Consider the following 20,539-nt stretch of genomic DNA (forward strand, 5'->3'; position numbering starts at 1 on the left):
TGGCAATGGCGAGAGAAGACAAGAAGTTGCCTGACTTGACTTGTGTACCTAATGTCCACCCATCAACCTCTCTATTTTTTAACCAGTGCTTTACAGCTTCAATATTCTGCAGTTCTAATTATGTAGATCTGTAGATATGTGTATATTTGCTTTAAATTGCTGGAGTGAAGGTGCACATCCCATTCCTTCCTCTCTGTGAGGACAGGGTAAAGGATAAGGAGGAAGTTTTGAAAATTACATGACATTTGACAGACCCTTGCTACTCAAGTAATTGAAGCTAAGAACATTGCATGAATCAGATCAAACTGGACATGGCTGGAACACACACACACACACACACACACACACACACACACCCGTGAAAGAACACTGAATGGTCAGGAGATCTGACTCTGTACAAGTCTATTTCCTCTCAAGGTTTCAGTTTCTTCTTTTGTAAAATGAAAGAGTTGGACTAGATGTTTTCTAAGACCCTTTCCCATTCTGAATGTGTTATGTATGACACATTTAATATATCCTGCTCAAAAAGTAGTTATGAAGGAGTTGAAGTATACTTGGCAGAGATTCTTGCAAATAAAAAACTACATCTATTTTCATAAATTTCGGTATAGCCCCATTGTGGACGTTTTGCTTAGCTTTGATAGGCTTCTTACCACCATGTTCCAAGCTTGTTATGACACGTGTTAGCTTCTGTGCTAAGTTTGGAACATAAAAAATAACATTATTAGGTGGCCCTGCCCTTAGGATAAATGCCCCTCTTTAAGTTGCCAAATGTTTTGCAAGTGATGAATGCCTTGTTCTTTGTGCATGTGTCACATATATCCAACACTTCTAACATGACCCACTCCCTCCTATATTGGTAGCTGGTGCTTTTCAGATATTTATGAGGCAGAGAGAAAGATGGAGGATATTCCAGGCATGGGAAATAATACAAACAGAGGAGCAGAGCTAGGAAAACCCAGGGCATGTCTGAAAAGGGATAGGGTAGTAGTCGTGTACTTTACCTAGAATACTGAGTATGAGGAAAGGAATAATAGGTTGAAAGGGAATGCTTAGGCTGAAAAGAAACAATGGTTTCAGATTATGGAAGCCTTGAATCCCAAAGGTGTTTGAACTGAAAAACAAAATGAACGGAAAAAAAAAACCCTTAAGTTGACCCTCTCATCCCTTCAAGTTGTCATCCTGTATCTCTTTTCCCTTTTTAGCCAAACTCCTGGATTTGTCTATACTTATTGCCTCTATTACTTTGTTTCATTCTAAGTTCTCAATATTTTGCAAATCTGGCTTCTGACCTAATTGAGAATGCTTTCCCCAAGGTAAATAACTCTTAACTGTGAAATCCAGTGGGCTTTTCTCCGTCATTATCTTGCTTGACCTCCCCAAAGTTTCCCACTTTGATACTGTTGACCATATCCTCTTCCTGGATACTCACCCTTCTGTAACACCTTTCTCTCCTTACTTGTGTGGCTGTTCCTTCTCAATGTCCTTTGCTAGATCATCATCCTCTCTGGTCCCCCAAGGATGAGCATCCCTCAAGACTCTGTTCTTAGCCCTCTCATCTTCTCTTTGTCTTATCAGCTCCCATGGGTTCACTGATCATCTTTTTGCAGATGACTCCTGTACATATTTTATTTGTATATTATTTATGCATGTACATACAAAATCTTATCTATTTAGAAATTATCTGCATAACTGTAGTAGAGAATTGGTGATTCAGAGCTAGGAGCTTATGGGAAAGATATTACAATATATATCATATGCATATTTATATATCTTAATATAGACATGAGAGAGAGAGATTAGATCTCTAAGTATAAGTATATCCTACTCTCTCTTTCTCCTTAGCACCAGCCCCAAATCACCAGCTACAAGACATGTCAACCTATATTGTTACCTCAGGTTCAACATACATACCCTAAAATTTCCCTTCCTCCAAACTTTGCTTTCTGTTGATGGTACCACCATTCTTCCAGGTACCCAGGTTTACAACCTCAGAGTCATAATATCATAGGTGTAAAGCTGAAGGGACCTTAAAGGTCATTAATCCAACATCCTCATTTTACAGCCGAAGAACTGAGGCCCAGGGGATATAACCACCCACAGTTAACACAGGTGTTAAGTGGCAGAACCAAGATTTAAACACAGGTCCTCTGATTCCAAATCCAGCACTTTTCTCTTGTATCTTTCTGCTCGCATCTTTGACTACTCTCTCTCACACACACCTTCCATATCTAATCAGTTGCTAAGTCTTGTCTGTTACAGTTGTTTTGTCTTCATACTCAGCTGCCTTCTATAGACTGTTCCTCATGCCTGGAATGCACTGCCTCACCACCTCTACAGTTACTCCCTTCAAGGCTTAACTCAGGAGCCATCTTTTTTGTGAATCCTTTTCTGGTTTTCTCAGGTGTTAGTACATCCTCCTTTTTCTAATAATCTCATATTTACTTACCTATCAACAATTCATAATCTGCCAGGAGAAAGTAAGTCTCTTGAGGACAGGAACTGTTTAGTTCTTGTATTTGGTATACCTAACACCTAGCACAGTGCCTGGTAGTTATAGGCACTAAATAAATTCTCTGAGTTCTCTAGAAAGGAGAAAGCTACTGAAGGTAATTAGATAGAGGAGTAGAGTGATAATATCCTGGTGGTAGTTGGAAGGTTGGATTGGAGGAGGAAGAGAGTTGAAGTTGTTAGGAGACCATCAATATATTATTTAGCAGATTATAATGATGATGATGATAATGATGAAATGAAGATGGTGATGATGATAACAACTCACCTTATATCGCAGTTTAATGTTTGAAAAATGCTTACATATATTTTTCTTTTGATCATCACAACAATCCTGTAAGGCAGCTGCTACTATTATTATTCTCATTTTGGAGATGATAGGCTCAGAGAGATTAAATAGCTACTCGTAGGAATTTGGAGATGGCATTTCAACTCAGGTCTTTTATGATTCTAAAATCAACACTCATACTCCTATACCACATTCTCTTTCTGTACTGATGTGGTAGTGGTAGAAACAAAGGTGAGGATACAGATATCATAGACATTATGGAGGTATAATCAATAAGTTTTGGTAACTGGTTGAATATAAGAAATGAAGGGGAGAGAAAAGAATAAAGAATAACCCTAAGGTCATATACCTGGGAAAATTCGTTCCACGGCATTACTCAATTGACTCACTTCCTCGTTGCTGGAGCACGCAGTAGGTGGACCCTGGAGTAGCCTTGTGGATGTTCCCCAAGGATCTGTAGTGGGCCCTTTTCTCTCTGTACACTCTCAGTGACTTGAACTCACATGGATTTAATTATCACCTCTATTCTAATGATTCTCAGGTCCATAATTCCAGCCCCACTCTTTGTTCTAAACTTTAGTTCTACATCAAACTTCATGTCTTAGAAATCTCAAATTCAGCATGTCCAAAACCAAACTAATTATCCTTTCTTCCCACCACTCTTCTTAACTTATTGAAGTTCAGAATACCCTCTGTTGAGGGTATCCCCGTCTTCCCAGTACTCCAGATTCACAACCTGTGTCATCCTTCATACCTCCTCTGATTCACCCCACCAAAGCCATATCTTACTAGCTCTACCTCCCCAACATCTCTCAACTCTGCCTCCTTCTCTCCTTTCACCACCTTTTTTCAAACACTCTCATTACTTTTTGCCGGAACTGTTGCAGCTGCTTTTTAGTTGATCTCCCCAGATCAAGTTTCCAGGCCATCCATCCTGCAGCTACAAAATAAGCTTTCCTAACACAAAAATCTGACCGTTTCACTCCCTTTACTCAGCAAACTTCAATGGCTCTCTATTGCCTTCAGGACCAAATATAAATTCCTCTGGTATTTAAAGCCCTTCACAGCCTGGCACCACCCTAGTTTTCTTTCCTAACTGTACAGTACTCCCCTCAAAATACACTTGAGTCAGCCACATTGGCCTCTTGCTGGTTCTCATACATGGCACTCGTGCCCTCTGCCAGAAGTCTGAAAAATAGTCCCTCCTCACTTCTGTCTTTCAGAATCCCTAGTTTCCATCAAGGCTTAGCTCAGAGATTACCTTCTACAGAAGTCCTTTCCTGATCCCGTTATCCCCCCTAAAAATTGTTTTGCATTATCCATGTTGTGTATACCCATACACAAAATACACAAGTACAGACTTGCCTTGCCAGACTGTAAGTTCCTCTACGTCAGTGACTCATTTCATTCTTAATTTTGTATCCTCAGCACCTAGCACAATGCTTGGCATATAGAAGGTACTTTAAAACTCTCCTTGATTGATTGAATGCCTCCACTCATCGTAATGTACCATTTGGGGTGGGGGGGGAGGATATCAATATCAAACACTGATGTGTACCTCCCAGCAACTTCTCTCCTGGATATATAGGATGTCCCAAAAATCTTTAAGCTTTAATAGCCTAAAACTGAAAGGAGGCTTTTGAGATACCGTGTATATATCCAACTGATTCTCACCAAATGCTTTCCTTACTACCATATGTAAACCAGTTTCCACAAACACTAACTCCTTTCCATCTATCTAATGCCCCTAAATAGTTCAGCAGAAGTTTTGACACCTTCGGCTTTCATACCAGCTATTCCCCTCAGTAAATAGAGCATCCAGTGGAGATTTCCCCCATGTTTTACACAGCACCACCTGGCTCCCTTCCCTACTTTACTGAGAGCACACAAGATCATGTCCAAGATGGAGAAGGAATGGGAAACTTTGCCATACAAGGATTGGTTCAAGGAACTTATGGAGATTAAGAAGACAAGAAGTTGAGGGTGTGGTGGAGAAGGGTTGGTGATTATCACTACCATCTGACCTGCTTTGCTTGGCCGTAGAAGCCAGAGAGGCAGAGATTTTGAATTTACATAAGTAAAAATGTGCTTAGTAATTAGAGTTTTCCAAAAGTGGAATGAACTGTCTCCAGAGGTGATGAGTTTCCTTTCATTGCAAGTTGTACAGCAAAGACTGGTTGACCACCTTCTCAGAAATGTTGTCTCCATTTGGGAACCACTAGGCCAGTAATTAGAAGAGGACCACAGCTGCTAGTGTTTGGAACAACCAGCCTGACAGACCATTGTGCCTTCTTATCGCATCTGAAACAAATGTCTTAGAGATGCTGTAACAAATAACACTGCATATATTGGGGTTTTTGTAAAGAAAAGAAAAAACTGTAATGTATTAGATATACCATCACTTTTGCTAACCATACACATCTTCATTGACTCAGAAGCATTGTAATCACATCATCTTTCCATCTTTCTTATATACTCAGTGTTCAGTGTACATCCTTTTACCCATTAAAATCTCCCGTCCATGCCTTGGGTTTTTGGAACATATGCCAATAAAGCTCTGACAAATCCTTCCATCCTGGAAAGGCTTCAAGTCAGTGCAGGGTGGTGGTATGGTTCATCTGTCATATGAGGACTAGTCTCACTAAGTACATCAGAGCTCTTTACCAGAAAGATTGTCATCAGGTTATACAGGTTTTTAATCCTAGCAACTCATGAAACAGATTCAAAAGTATGAAGTGGTCTTTAGTCCCATGTGATCCCATTCTTCTGTCACAGAGGAGGCAGAGTGGTGGAAAGGGGGACCAAGAGCACAGACCCAATTTTAAGCCATTCATTAATAGTAAACTGTGACTATAGTCAGTAGAAGAGCTTTGTCCTCTACATGCAGTGCGACACACTGTGAGCCACATTCATTGTGATATTCCCCATATAAATGAAACCAGAAGATGTAAAGATGCCACAGCTAAATGGAAAACCATCTGAAAGTTTTTCTTGGCAAATTCACTCAAAGAGTTGGCAAAGTGGCATTCTCCATTGTGAAAGATTTGTATTGGAAAATGACATACTTTAACACTGTTTGTTTGACTTAGACTTTTGATACATTCTTAGGATGTATCAAACATTGATCAATCCTTAACTCTTGTGACAAGTGTGAATATTTCTGGCAAGTAGCAGGATTTGCATTTCTAGACTTACAACTTCAAAGCCCATTACTGTCCCCTTTTGGATACAGGAGATAATTCAATTTAGATTTTGAAATGCAACTTTGTATGAGTTGCCAATGATTGGCCATTGTTCTAAGAGACTAAAGTAGTAAGAAGAATCAAAACTGTTATACAAAAGTCATTTGAAAGAAATGGATATGTTTAACCTGAAGAAGAGAAGAAGGTGGGTTTTTAGTTGGGACTTAAAGAACGCCAAGGAGGTCAGTAGTGGGAGCAGAGGAGGGAGGAGGGAGAGCATTCCAGGCATGGTGGGGGACAAGGAGCCATGAGCCAAGAGAAGCAGTGTCTTCTGTGTGCCACAGCCAGGAGGCTAGTGTCACTGGGTTGAAGAGTATATGTTGGGCAGTAAGGTGTAAGAAGAGTGGGAAGGTTGGAGGGGGCTTTGAATGGTAAATGGAGCATTTTGTATTTGATCTGGAGGCAATAGGAAGCCACTGGAGTTTATTGCAGGAGAGGGGGGATTGACATAATCAGATCTAGTCAGCGGACCATTGTTTAAATCCCAGCTCTGCTACATACTGCCTGTGTGACCTTTGGCAAATCACTTAACCACTGTAGGCCTCAATTTTCTCATCTCTATAATAAAGGGCTATGTCTCACTGGTCCCTGGTAGCTCTAAGTCTGCGATCTTAAAGCTGGCATGTATCCTGGCTGGGTTGGAGAGAAAAGAGGGGACGCCCTGGGGTCAAGGTCATCAGTTGGGCAACTCTGTGGACTAACAGTGGATAGAAAGGTTAAGAATGGGTAAGAAAGACACTTGAAGGGAAAACTTGTCAGGCCTTGGTGACTGATTTGATATTTAGGATGCAAGAGAAGGACTGACAACTCTAAGGTTTCATTAAATAGTAAAATGGCCTGCCAGAGCGGATCCTTCCCCATGGAGATGGGTAACTGGCCAGAATTTTATAGATGTGACCCTGCCTGCAGTGGGATAAAATGATGACTTTTTCCTCAAAGGCATTTTTGTGGAACATAGCCAATCATAGCTTTCTCCCCTCTCCTCTAAATTGTCTTCTCCCTGTCAGGAATCCCTGTGCATTTTTAAGCATCACAACAGTTCACAGAGTAAAAGGATAAAAAAGAAGCTCATTTTACCAGCATTAGAGAACAGGAGTCCTGGTCTGGTCCCTAGTGCTATAGTCCTGAGCAAGTTATATATCACCTCTCATGGCCTCATTTCCTTCCTCTATAAAATGAAGAGGTTGAACACCTTCTGGCTTTCTCACTAGTCATATAGCCTTGGGGGCCATCCATTTTCCCTCTTAAAGACTGTTTAATCATCTATAAAATGGGAATGATATTGCCCACCCTACCACCCTCACAGGGATAGTGTGTAAATCAAATAAAATAACGTGCAAAGTGATTTATAACTGTAAAACTTCATAGTAAGTTCTCACTATGGTTATTGAAATGAAACCTAGTGCTGTTGTCCAACATAAATGTGATGAACTACCTTTTTTGGCTATTGTCAAATGTACCTCAGATGAAATTGATTTAGCCTTAATTCTCTTTTTTCAAATGGTTTACACTGCTGTGATTGGCATAAAGCAGTAATCAACAGGACTGGTAATGAGTAACTATTAGGATAAGGTACTTTTAGCCAGAAGAATTTTACTGAAGAATATGCTCACCTCTACAAATGGACCTGTTTGTTCTCAATTAGGATGCATACTGTGCTGAAATGATATTGTTTCTTCATAGTAGAAAAATCACATTGACAAAATGGATCTTGAGGTTATTTGTCATACTTTCATATGACCTAAGTATATATGTTTTCTCACTTATAAATATCTCTTCCATGAAATCATAGCCTTTCAGAACTATGAGGGACCTCAGAGCTAAGATAGTTCAACCTTCTAACTTTACAGATGAGGGAACTTAGCCAAAGTGAACTTAATTGACTTACTCAGGGTCAGGATCACAGCATCATAGTCTCTGAATTGGAAAGGGCCTCAGAGATCATCTCACCAAACCTAAACTGGAATAAGAAACCCCTGAACAGCAAGTAATATTCAATAAGAGGCTTTTTTTTTTAAGAACTCTAGGGAGAGAAAACTCCCTACTTCCCAAGGCAGGCCATTTCACCTTTGATTGGCTCTCATATCAAGGAAACTTTTCCTAATATCACATCTAAATTTCCCTCTTCAACTTCTGCCCCTTGCTTCTAGTTCTGTCTTCTGAGGCCAAGAAGAATAAATCTAATCCCTTCAAATGTCCTCGTTGTCTTCTGTTCTATATTCCTGACATCCCCAGGTGCTTTAAGTAACAATAGTAAATAATATGTGAGATTCATCTAGTGCTTTAAAGTTTACAAAACACTGCTTTATATGACTCACTTGACCCTTCCAAGAAGGAAGAAAGGAAAGAAACAAGCATTTATTAAGTGTCTGTTAAGTGCCAGGCACTGTGCTAAGCACTTTACAAATATTAACTCATTTGATCCTTACAACAGCCCTGGGAGGAAGGTGCTGTTATCTCCATTTTACAGTTGACAAATGGAAGTAGACAGAGGTTAAGTAACTTGGCCAGAGCTGTACAGCTGGTCAGTGTCTGAGGCCGGATTTGAACTCAGGTCTTCTTGACTCCTGGTCTAGCTGTCTTTCCACTGTGCTACCAGCTGCCAGAACAACTCTGTAAGGTGGTATCATCTCTATTTTACAGATGAGGCAACTAAGACTCTGTGAAGTGAAATGGCTTACCTGTGACCACATAGCTAGTTACTGTCAAAGGTAGGATTTGAACCCGAGTCTTTCTAACTGAATCTAGTGCTCTTTCCACTTGAGTCTTCACATAGAATGATCTTGGAGCTCTTCACTATCCGAGTTGCCCTCCTCTGGGTGCTCTGTGGACTGACTCTTCCTGCCTAGCCCTCAGCATTGTGGTTCTCTTAGTGCAGCTTATGATTTTAAGATTTTTGACTGCCATATAACAAATCTGATTCATGTTGAACTTTGAGAACAAAAACCTCCAGATCTTTCTCACATGGCTTTCTAGCCATAGATACCTCCCCCATCTTTTATTTTCCAAGTTGAGCTTTTTTAACCCAAGTGTAAAACTTTACAAAAGACTTTATATTTATCCCTGTTAAATGTTATCTTACTACATTTTTTCCGGAGTTCTGACCTGTCAAGACCTTTTCTGCATGTTGATCCTTTAATATAATGTGTTATGTGTATGTGGTTTTTTTATCAGGACATTTGCTCTGCTCTGATCTTGTGGTACCCATCTAGTTTCTCATGACATTTCAAAGACCATTGATAGAGACTCAGAAGTCATGTCTTCCAGTTCTCATAGTACCAAAGGTTCATCTGGACCAGGTGTTCTGAACAAGGCAAGCTAGGTGTTCTCTTTCTGTCTCCCTACTTTTTCTTGGGAATCAACTCCTAATTAGCCCTTTTTGTTGTTTCGAGGAGCAGAGACAGAATTGATTTGATAATGGTTCTCTACATTTCCTTAAGTGAACCAGCACAGTCCAACAGAGAGAGCCTCAAAGGTTAGGCCTGGTTCTGCAGGGAATGTGCATGTTGACTTTAGGGAGGTGAGTCACTTCCTTCCCAAGGCTCAGTTTCTTCATCTGTAAATTTAATGTGAAGGAAAGCCCCTTGTCATCCTTATAAAGGGATATACAGATGAGAAGGCTAGATTGATTCAAGATATAAGTAGGCAGAGGGGGTATCAAGGCCTCTTGGCTACCATGAGCAGACATGAGTTCTCTTAAGGGCATCATTGTATGTCATTGCTAATTATAGTTTTGAAATTACCTTGGAAATCCTGTTTACTCAGCAGCCCCCAAATTAAAATTATTCCAAATTGTCTGGCCTTCATGATATAAGCAAGTAACCCTACAGAGCCCTCTGTTTTTGAAAGACTGAAATTGTCCCTGAAATCCAGAAATATCTGGTATAGTATAGAATCAGTCACAAATGTCAGAGTTGTCAAGGCCCTTAGAACACAGTGTTAGAGCTGACTTGGACCCTGAGAATGGGAAAATGGGAAAAGCCCTTTGATGACAATTAAAATTGCAAGCGTCCTTTGAAACCATCTAGACCAATCCCTTGTTTTTACAGATGAGGAAACATGTCTTGGGGAAGAGTACTTGAATAAGGTCAGAGAGTTAGTGGCAGTCAGGACTTGAATCTATGTTCTCTGACTGAGCGGCTAGGTGGCACCATGGTTCACAGAGCGCTGGGCCTGGAGTCAGGAAAACCTGAGTTCAGATGTGACGTCAGACATATCCTAGCTATGTAACCTGACAGGTAACTTAACTTCTATTTGTCTTAGTTACCTCAACAATAAAATGAAAATAATAATAGTACCCACCTCCCAGGGTTGTTGTGAAATTCAAATAAAGATAATATTTGTAAAGGCTCTCTACTATCTATGCCTGTACTTCCTTTCCTCTCATTCTCTCCTTAACTCTGCATTCTGGCTTCTGACCTCATTATTCATTTGAAACTGTCCTGTAGACATTTAAATTCACCACGTCCAAATCTGTACTTCTTAACTTTCTCCCAAATCCTCCTCTCTTCCATGCTTTCCTATTACTATAGACGTGTCACCCTCCTCTCTGTCACTCCTTCTCACAACCCAGGTGACATCCTCAATTCTCATTTTTTTGCACCCTTCCCCTTATTCAGTTGTCAAGTTCTGTCATTCTACTTTGTGACATCTCTCCTACATGTCTCCTTTTCTCGTCTGACCTTCTACACCCTGGTACAGGCTCTCATCACTTCACACTTGGACTAATGCAATAGCCTATTCATTGGTCTCCCTGCCTCAGCTCCTTCCCCATTCTGGTACATCCTCCCACAGCTGTACAATTGATTTTCCTTAAGAAGAGCTCTGTGGCTCCCTGTTACTTCCAGAATAAAATATAAAAGCTCTGTTTGGCTTTTAAAGCCCTTTGTACCTTGGCCCCTTACTACTTTTCTACTCTCTTACATGTTACTCCCCTTCAGTACTCTGGGATGTAATGACACTGACCCCCTTGCTGTTCCTTGAACAAGAAGCTCCACCTCTTGACTGAACATTTTCTCTGGCTGTCCTCCATGTCTAGAATGCTCTCCCTCCTCATCTTTGCCTTCTGTCCTTCCTGTCCTTCCTTTGAGACCCAACTAAAATCCCACCTTCTACAGGAAGCCTTTCCCATCCTCCCTAATTTTAATGCCTTCTCTGCTGATTATTTCCTGTTTATCTTGTCTCTAGCTTATTTGTACATCTTCTTTGCATGGTGTCTCCCCCAGTAGACCTAAGCTTCATGAGAGTAGGGACCACGTTTTCACCTTTCTTTGTATCCCTAGCACTTAACACAGTGCCTAGCACATAGTAAGTGCTTAATAAATGCTTGACTGACTTACTTTGGCCATAGAGGGCGTAATGAGGAGCAATGAGTGAAAGTTGCAGAGACCATCAACAAATCTTTTAGGTGCCTACTATGTGCCTGGCACTGTGCTAAGTGCTGGGGCTACAGATAAAAACAAAAAAGAGGGGCAGGAGTGAGAAGGTATGGAGACGCCCAGTGGAGTGCAACCAGAAGAGCTATCTGGCCTAGAAGTTCTGGGAGGAGCCTTCCACCCTCTAATCAGCAAGAGAGATTCCAGGGGCAGAGGATACTTCTGAGGTGTGAATTTGTGAGTTCCAGGGCTGAAGTGATCTTCTAAGATAAAGAGCTTTCTGGGGCATAATAGAGAAGTCACAGGAGTGTAGGATGGTGGGAAATGAAGGTTTAAGTGAGTTTAGGCTTAGTATAAGGAAAAACTTCTTAATAAATAGAACTATCCAAAAGTGACTGGAATATCTTGGGAAATAATGGATCCTAGAAGTCTTCAAGCAAAAGTTGGATAACAACATGTTGGAGATTCTTAGTCATTTATGAGTTACAGAAGATCTCTGAAATTCTTTCCATTTCTGAAATTTGTAATTACAGTTTTAACAGTCTTTTTCAAGCAATATTTTTAAGAACCTAATTATTATAATGCTAATTCTGGTGCTCAGTGCTGTGTACAAAGATGAAAAGTGAGAATGTTTATCCTCCTGGACCTTAGAGTCAAATAGGGGAAGAAGTATGGCAGAGTAGAAATAATCAGACTGGGCTCTGGTGAGGGTCAGGGATAGAGGCTGATGGCTTCCAAAACCTCATCTTTCCTGTGTCCACAGGAGCCTTTACAGTTGGTGCCATGGGCAGACCTGTTCAAAAGTGGCAGCAGAGGCCATAGCAAAGACAGTATCAGTGAAGAAGGGGCGGGCAATGGCTGCAGCCTTGGCCTTTGGTCCCACAGTGGTACCTTCAGTGGTGGGAGGCCCCACGGTCCCCATATCTTAGGACAAGGTGAATTAGCAGCTACCGGTTCTTCCCAAAGATCTTAGGCTACCACCATTCAATAGAGTCCCTGTCAGGGAAGCTTTGGATTTGGATTCTGAGAGTCCCCTTTCTGAGCCCATCTTTTAGCCGGTCTCTTCCTGGGAAAAGAATCAAAGAACAGATGAGGAAGAGGAAGAGAAGGAGGAGACGTTTCTGGTCCAGGACACCTTCCCTTCCCCTCCTCCCCCTCTGCCCAGGACCAATGATCTGTCCAGGAAATTACCAACCTCCCTTGGGAAAATAAGGAACTTACAGAGTCTCTGCTTCTGGCATCCATGGGCCACATTTCTCAGAACTCTGAGGATGATGTAGTCTTGGTGAATAGTGCCCTTACTTAGGGAAAGCCCTTAACTCTTCCATCTCAAAGTGAATTACCTGGCTGATCAGGCCTCTCATTATGTCTGAGCTCCTGCAGATCAAAGTGTGGTCCTGCCCAAGAGTGCCCAGATTCTGCTGCTTCTGTAGGTGAAACTTCCCCCTGGTCCCACCCTAGAAGACACTGTGCTTAGAAAGGCTGACATAAGTGGCTGTGTGTTCCTATCCGGACTCCTGAGCCCGCCAAAGAGTCAGGCAAGAAACATTAGCTCCAGGTTCAGGAGCAAGAAAAACATCAGGTGCTCAAGGTCACTGTGCCCACAGGGTACTCCTCTTAGAACATTGATATCTCACTAAGCAGAGGCCATAGGATCTGAGGGGAAGCTCTCCAAGCTCTCTTTTGTGGTTAAAAGCTACTAGGCCAAAGGACCGCAGCAGAGCTAGGCATGAAACAAGAAGACTTCATTGAGGTTGAACACTATAGTGTTTTTCCTTCTACCCTGCTTCCCTGCCCTTAGACAGTGAGATATGAGAGTGTGGCACCTCAAAAAGCTAAGGAAAATGCCTGTTCTTGGATCCTTCCTTTCCAGTCTTCTCTGAAAAGCTCTTCTTCCAGTTGCCTGAAAGCAAGATCTGAGAAAAACCTTCCCTGCTCCCTCTACCTCACTTGCCCCACTTTACCTTGACATCAGTTAACCATCACCCTTCTTGTACTAGGGTTCCAGTGTCCATGTGTGGAGCTTCTGCAATGTTACTTTTGTCAGTTCATAAGAGTAGATCTTGTTCCATTCCTGCCAGCTAGTGGACATGAGTCCTGATTGCCCCTTGCCTCCCACACAGTTGGATAATCTTTGCGCCCCTCCTGTATATGTGTATATGTAAATGTGTCCTCTGACCCCTTTTTCCTCACACTGATTTTTTGGAGGGATCTTGGAATACAAAGGTATATTTCAGGCTTCTCACTCTCAAATGTTTCTTCATGAAAAGAGTCATTTTTGTAACTGGAGATAAAATAAATGTATGATGTGATTTGAGGAGGACGAAAGAAAGAAATATCACTTGGAGTTAAAAGACCTGGATCCAAGCTCCAGGGCACTGTTTACTGCTGCTTTATCACAACATACATTTTTATACCATTATAATATTTACAAAACCTTTCCCTCAATAATCCTGTAAAGCAGATCATTCAGATATGATGCCCATTTTAACAGATGAGGGAACTAAGGCTCAGCAAGGTGAAGAGTCTTGCCTAACGTCCTGTTTGACTGCATACACCATACAGTCATTCAGCTGCTAATCTTGTCATTTTCATTCTGCAACATTTCTCTATCATGCCCTACCTCTCCAGTTCCAGTTACGACCATGCATATTTAGATCCTAATTAATCTTTTTGCTTCTAGCCTATTTTTAATTATGGCCTCCTGGCTAGTAACCTTGCTTCTAGTTTATCTTTCCTGTAATTCACTCTTCACATCAATTGTTCAAGTAATTTGAAATTAGACTGCTGATTTAATTAGATCATCTCAGAGACCCCTCCCAATTCTGAGAATCTTTTATTCTGTAATCTTTATAATGTTCACCCCTGTAATAATGTTACTCTTCTATTAAATGCTTTCATGATTCCTCATTGTCTCCTAAATCAGTATAACCAAACAGCTGACTCTGGCCTTCCACAGTCTGTCTCCAGTCTTTCTGACTAGCCTTATTTCATTCTATTCCCCTTCATATGTTCTTAAGTCCTACCCAACTGGACTATTTCTACTCCACTCCACCCCCTATTCTTGTCCTGCTCTTTCTGACCTTTGCTTACAGCATTCCCAGTGCCTGGAATAAATGCCTCCTATCTCTTCTGGGCATTCTCTTTCTTCTTCTCTTTCTGAGCATTCCTTCCTTCAAGACCCAACTCAGATACCAACTTTTCTGTGAAAATGTCCCTGACCCCTTCCCCCCAAAACTGAAACTGATCTCTCTGTCCTCTGATTCATAGAACTTAGAACCCTCTCCTCTATGCTTACCACACTTGCTTTTGTATTGTAGTTATATATTTATCCTTACCCTTTACCCCATTAGGTTGTAAACTTTTTAAGAACTGTATCTCTGTCAAAGAAAGAAATATATGAGTGAAAAAGATAGGCTAGCCAAGGGTGAAAAATGAGAGATAACCAATAGATAGCCATTTAAGAAAAGGTAGTATATAAAAATCTACTTAAAAAAACAGACACTAAGGGATGATTATGTATGGTACCAATAGATTGTTGTATGGAAAGTGCTTTGTAAAGCTTAAGGTCATATTGAAATATGAACCCAGTATTCCATTGTGTTCCTTTAGACATAGGTGAAATTCCACAGTGATAACAATTGCTTTTTGTACATTTCAGAGCACTTTAATAGCCATCAACTCACAGAATCCTCTCATAGTGTACCAGTGAAGTCAGCAGGGCAAGGACCATAGATTTAGAGCTGGAAGGGATCTTAGACATAGTTTAGTCTAATAAAGACTTGCCCAAGGTCATCTGAATAGTAAGGAACAGAGCCAGGAACAGACCCCTGCTCTTTTGTGTACTCTTTCCTTGACCCTGGGACTGCAAATGATTTTATGGTGGTGAAATTTGTTTATGATGAGAGTTTGCCAGAAGACACATTTGCAATATATTAGGACTAAAGATTAAACATAACCAATAAGCAGCATGAATCAACAGATGGAATGAAATGTTTTGAACAGAGGAAGGCAACTAATGTAGTAGAAAGAGCACTGTATCTGAATCACAGAACCTGGGGCTGAGTTCCATCTCTCCTACTTACTAGCTCCATGAATGTGTATAAACCACTTCAGTTCCCTCATCTGTAAAATGGGGATAATAAGGCTTTCAGTTTCTTCAGGAGTCTTGTAAGGAAAGTACTTTGTAAGCCCAAGAGTGCCATAGAAATACAAGTGAGTGAGCTACTATTAGTGCTAGCATTAAGAATAAATTATAATTTTTTCATCTGATTTCTTGGCTTTTTAGTTGGAAATTTGGAAGGGGTAGCAAATAGAAATGAAATCTGATTAGAAAACTAGATTTTGACATATTTTTATTTTCAAATGTTTTCCCTTGTTCTTAAGCTCCAACCACTGTAAAAATGTGTAGTTTTTGAACTGTACTCATGGTATGCCAGCACACAAACAAGGAGTTTAGTAATCTTAGAAGAGAGTGTAGAAAGAGTGAAAGATGAGGAACCCACTGATTTGCTATAATTCCTTGAGAAGGTTACTTCTCTCTGGGTCTCATTTTCCTCTGTAAAATGAAGAAGCTGGACTGGATGAACTCTAAGTCTCCTTTTGACCATGCTCTTGGTCCCTTCTAAGGTCTATTCCAGACTGACCTCTTGTATTTTTATTGATAAGCAAAGAGGAAACAAATGCATTGGCTCAGAGCTTTTCAAAGTACACAGGTTCTGGAGTCAGAGGAGAGGGGGTTTACACTTATCACCTGGGTCATCTTGAGCAAATAACTCTCTGGGCCTCAGTTTACTCCTTTGTATAACAAGAGGTTTTGACCAGGTGTCATCTGAGCCTCATTCCAACTCTGGTTCTTTGATGCTGTCATACTATGAAAGTGGGAAGGACATGGACCTTTTTGTTCTGTGGGAGGCAGTGCTACATAGTAAAAGAGCACTTGACTTGGCATGGGAAGAGCCATGCATTCAACTCAGCTCTCCAATGCAGAAAACTGTGTGATTGGGGGAGTTAATTCACATCTCAGCCAGTTTCCTCATCTGTGTAAAATGGGGATAATAATGCCTTATAGTGCCTGCCTTGCTCTCTACTAGACAATTCTCTAAGATGTTAATTTGCCAAGAAAGTGCTGACCTACATTGGTAGGGAAAATTCCTTGCTGGGAGCTCCTTGCACCAGATGACATCAGATCCAGGCCACAGAAAGAGTGCTTGCCTCACAAGAGGATCAAATGAGATAATGTAGATAGTAAACTGTATGGACCATAAGGAATAGAATGCTATGCACAGACAAGGAAGCTTGAGAGGGATGTGACCGTGGGAGGTCAGAGAAAATGGCACAGGGTTCAACTCTTAACCATACCCTAGCAGACTGGCCTGTTCATGATCTCTATAGAAGGTGGGATGGCATCATGGGAGGAGTCCTAGAATGACCCCAGGAGCCCTAGGTCCTGGTCCAGGAGGCACCAGTGAATTGCTGTGTGACCCTGCATAATCACTTTTCCTCCCTGGTCAGGTTTCTTACTTTTTATAGAATGAAGAGGTTGGGCTAGAGGCACTTTAAGTCCCTTCCAGCTCCAGATTTCTGCAATTTTCTGCATCAGCAACTCCCTTTATTCTGCACCTCATACCCCAGGAGGTACTCTTGGAAGTGTAGAATTGAATCAGACTCATTCACTTCCCAGTGCCTGCTTCCCAGCATCAGGTTCCTAAGATGGAGTAAGGATTATGATGAACTCTTAATCACAGAATCTTAGAGCTAAAATGGACCCTGATGGGAGAGAATATGGCCCAGCAACCACACTTTACAGACAAGGTCACAGAGAGTGAGTGGCAGGGCCAAACTAGAGCCCAGGACTCCTGATTCCCAGTCTAGGTTTCATTGTAGTACACCAGACTTCTAGCCTTTTCACATTTAAGCAAATATTGAATGAAGTCCAAGTGCTTTAAATTACAGGTGAATGTCATCAAACTGACATATGATTTCTCATATTAATTCTTCCTATCAGTCCCCTAATACAATCTCCAGTGCTTAAGCACGGTGTCTGGCTCTTATAAATATTTATTGACTGACTAATAGATCAGTGGGGGAGCAAACGTCTGGTTTTTAGGTTTCTGGGGAAGGAAAAACTATTTCATTTTTTTGGTTTTAGTGGTAGAGGAGGTAAAACAAGTTCAAATCCAGTGTGAATTTTTTCTTAGTAGGTGAAAAAAGTTCCTTTTTTAAAAAATCTGTTAAAGGCTATACTAACATTGCATTTTCTTTCTCTTCCAGGTCATGTATGGACTGTTGGTTTTTACTCTAGTACTGCGGTCTATTTATATTGTTACATGGTGAGTCTTACATCAGCACTACATTGCTAGGCAGACTGAAGTGTGACAGTTGTGTATGATCTTGTATATGAGACTGCTCTTTAACAATTTTTCTTTTTTAATTCAACAGTGAACGTCATGAATTGTTCTTGAGGACTACAGCAATGCTAAAAAGGGGAGGGGCATTTGTTTAACAAATGTACCTGCTATGTGTATCTGCCTACCAGCAACCTTAGAACACAGGATAGTTCGAGGGGTTTGGCATATAGAGTGCTATAGCTAGAAAAGGACCTTTCTTTTTATGGATGGGGGAACTAAGTCTCAGAGAGGATAGTGACTTGCCCATAAGCCCACAGCTAATGAGAGGCAGAGCTGGCTTGAACCTAGCTCTCACCAAATACACCTCTAGTAACCTTTCAGAATTTTCTGGCATCCTCACTTGGCTGCCAAAGTAAGATCCCTAGAGTGCCAGTCTGACCATGATACTCCACCATTCAGTAAACTCCAGCAGCTTCCAGTCACCTCGAAGATCTGATGTAAAATCCTTTGTTTGGCCCTTTACAACCTGGCCTCTTCTTCCTTCTGTAGTCTTCTTACACTTTCCTATACTTGATGACCCAGTAACACTGGCTTACTTCTTGTTCTTCACACACAACACTCCATCTCAAGTCAATAAGCATTTATTAAATATGTGTGAGGCACTGGGCTAAGTGGTGGGGATGCAGAGAAAGATAAAAACAGTTTTGCCTTCAGGGAGCTCATGTTCTAATGGGAAAGACACCAAGCAAACAACTCCATCCATGCAAAATATACACAAAGTGTATGTGAAGGTATACACTGAGGTTGTCTCAGAGGGAAGGCACCAACATTTACCTTTTCTCTTCCATGCCCACAGTGCTCTCCTTCTTGTCTTTGCCTCTTGGCTTCCTTGAGGACTCAGCTCCCAGTGATGTTCAGTAGGTTGACTGCCAAAGCTTGGAATTCTAAAGGCTTTGAAGAGAGAAGGGAGGGAATTTTTAAGGAGCCAATGACTTTTTCTGTATTTTTCCAAATTTTTAAAATCCTAGGAAAACTAGCGAATTTTAACATAGTAATCGTGTAAACCTGCTATGGATTTTCAGCTTGGTATAATACAAAGAGGTTGGAAATGATAACCGACAAACAATTGAAAGGGGATCTTGACAAATTGTAAGAACTGAGGGCTTGTCTTCATCTCACATTGTACAAACGACTTCCCCCTCCATCCCCTCCTTCACCCCTGTCTCACATGAAGAGCTGGCCCTTCTCACCAAGGCAAATCCCTCTACCTGCAGAGGGATCCCATTCCATCTCATCTTCTCCAGCGGATTATCCCCTCTACCCCCCTCTACTCCCACTTATCTTCAATCTCTCCCTGTCTATGGCTGCTTCCCTAGTGCCTACAAACATGACCATGTCTCCTCCATGCACAAAAACCCTTCAAATGACCCCTCCATTCCAATAGCTGCCATCCTATATCTCTCCTAGTTTTTGTGGCTAAACTCCTTGAGAGATCATCTGTAGTTGGTGTTTCCACTTCTTTCCTTTCACTGTTCTTAACTTTCTGCACTCTATCTTCTGACGTAACAAGACTGTAGGTGGTTCAGTGAATAGAGCACCTCACCTAGAGTCAGGAAGGCCTAAGTTCAAATCCAGCCTCATAACTTACTAGTTGTGTGAGCGTGGGCACTCAACTGCTATCTGCCTCAGTTTCCTCAACTGTAAAATGGGGATAATAATAGTATTTCCCTCCTGTGGTTGTTGTGAGAATCAAATGAGATAATATTTGTAAAGTGCTTAGCACAGTATGTGGCACATAGTAAATGCTTAATAAATGCTGCTTTCTTCATGATAATAGCTAATATTTTTATACCTTTTCCATGTATTGATTAGATTTGTAGATTTTTTCCTGCTTTTTATATATTATGTAAATATATCAATAATTTTTTTCAAAGAAAGCAGTAACTAAGGAGAAGATAGAGCTTCTCGTTCTAATTCTGCTCCTTTCTCAGCATGATGTTGAGCAAATCTCTTCTCTTCTCCTGGGCTTGTCTTAGTTTTCTCCCCTATTGAATAATAACAATGGTTTGCAATAACAACCACCAGGGAAGGTAGGGATTAAAAGAATTTCTCTCCCCATTTTACAGTTGAAAAAACTGAAGTGACCTGCCCAAGATCATGTCTAAATAGTGATAGAGTTGGAACACAAGCTTAGATCATCTGATTTGCAATCATTTGTCTGTCTGTTCTACCCTGTCATCTCGCAAGGACTTGCATTATGATCTTTATCCAGTAATCCCATTACTCTGCTTATGTCTAAGTTTGTCTATGTCTTAGACAATGTTTCTCTTTTTATTTTTCATTCTAAAAATATGGTTGGAACAACTTGGGAAAAAATAGGAAACCTATTCTTCCCCACCCCAGACCTACAGCACTGAGGAAAAGATATTCAGAGTCCCAAACCTTGGGAGTCACTTTACACATCTTTGAGAACCCTGGCGTACAGAGATCAGGACATTGACTAGAAGTGATAAGGATTTGACACCGAACGTTGCCCTTCATGAGGCTCTACAAACTCTGAGCTGTCAGAGAAATATAATACAGGGGTGGGGAAGCTGCAGCCTCAAGGCCACGTGTGGCCCTCTAGGGCCTCAAGTGCGGCCCTTTAACTGAATCCAAACTTCACAGAACAAATATTCAGTCAGAGGGCAGTACTTGAAGACCTAGAGAGCCACACATGGCCTCAAGGCCACAGGATCCCCACTCCTGAATTAGAATGACTTCCTTATTTCC

At 41.1% G+C, this 20,539-nt stretch overlaps 1 protein-coding gene across 3 annotated transcripts in view; it reads left to right on the plus strand.

Annotated features, from left to right (window-relative positions):
* The window catches only part of ACER3 (alkaline ceramidase 3), a 206,987-nt gene that overhangs the window by 166,492 nt on the left and 19,956 nt on the right, over nt 1–20,539 (plus strand). For all 3 annotated transcript variants that reach the window (XM_020989517.2, XM_078156929.1, XM_020989518.2), the window contains one exon: nt 17,691–17,749. In XM_020989517.2, coding sequence (XP_020845176.1) covers nt 17,691–17,749 — 59 coding nt within the window. The remainder of the gene's footprint in view (nt 1–17,690; nt 17,750–20,539) is intronic.

The sequence above is a fragment of the Phascolarctos cinereus genome, unplaced genomic scaffold, assembly GCF_003287225.1.
Source record: "Phascolarctos cinereus isolate Bilbo 61053 unplaced genomic scaffold, phaCin_HiC Scaffold_726;HRSCAF=1367, whole genome shotgun sequence".
NCBI lineage: Eukaryota > Metazoa > Chordata > Mammalia > Diprotodontia > Phascolarctidae > Phascolarctos > Phascolarctos cinereus.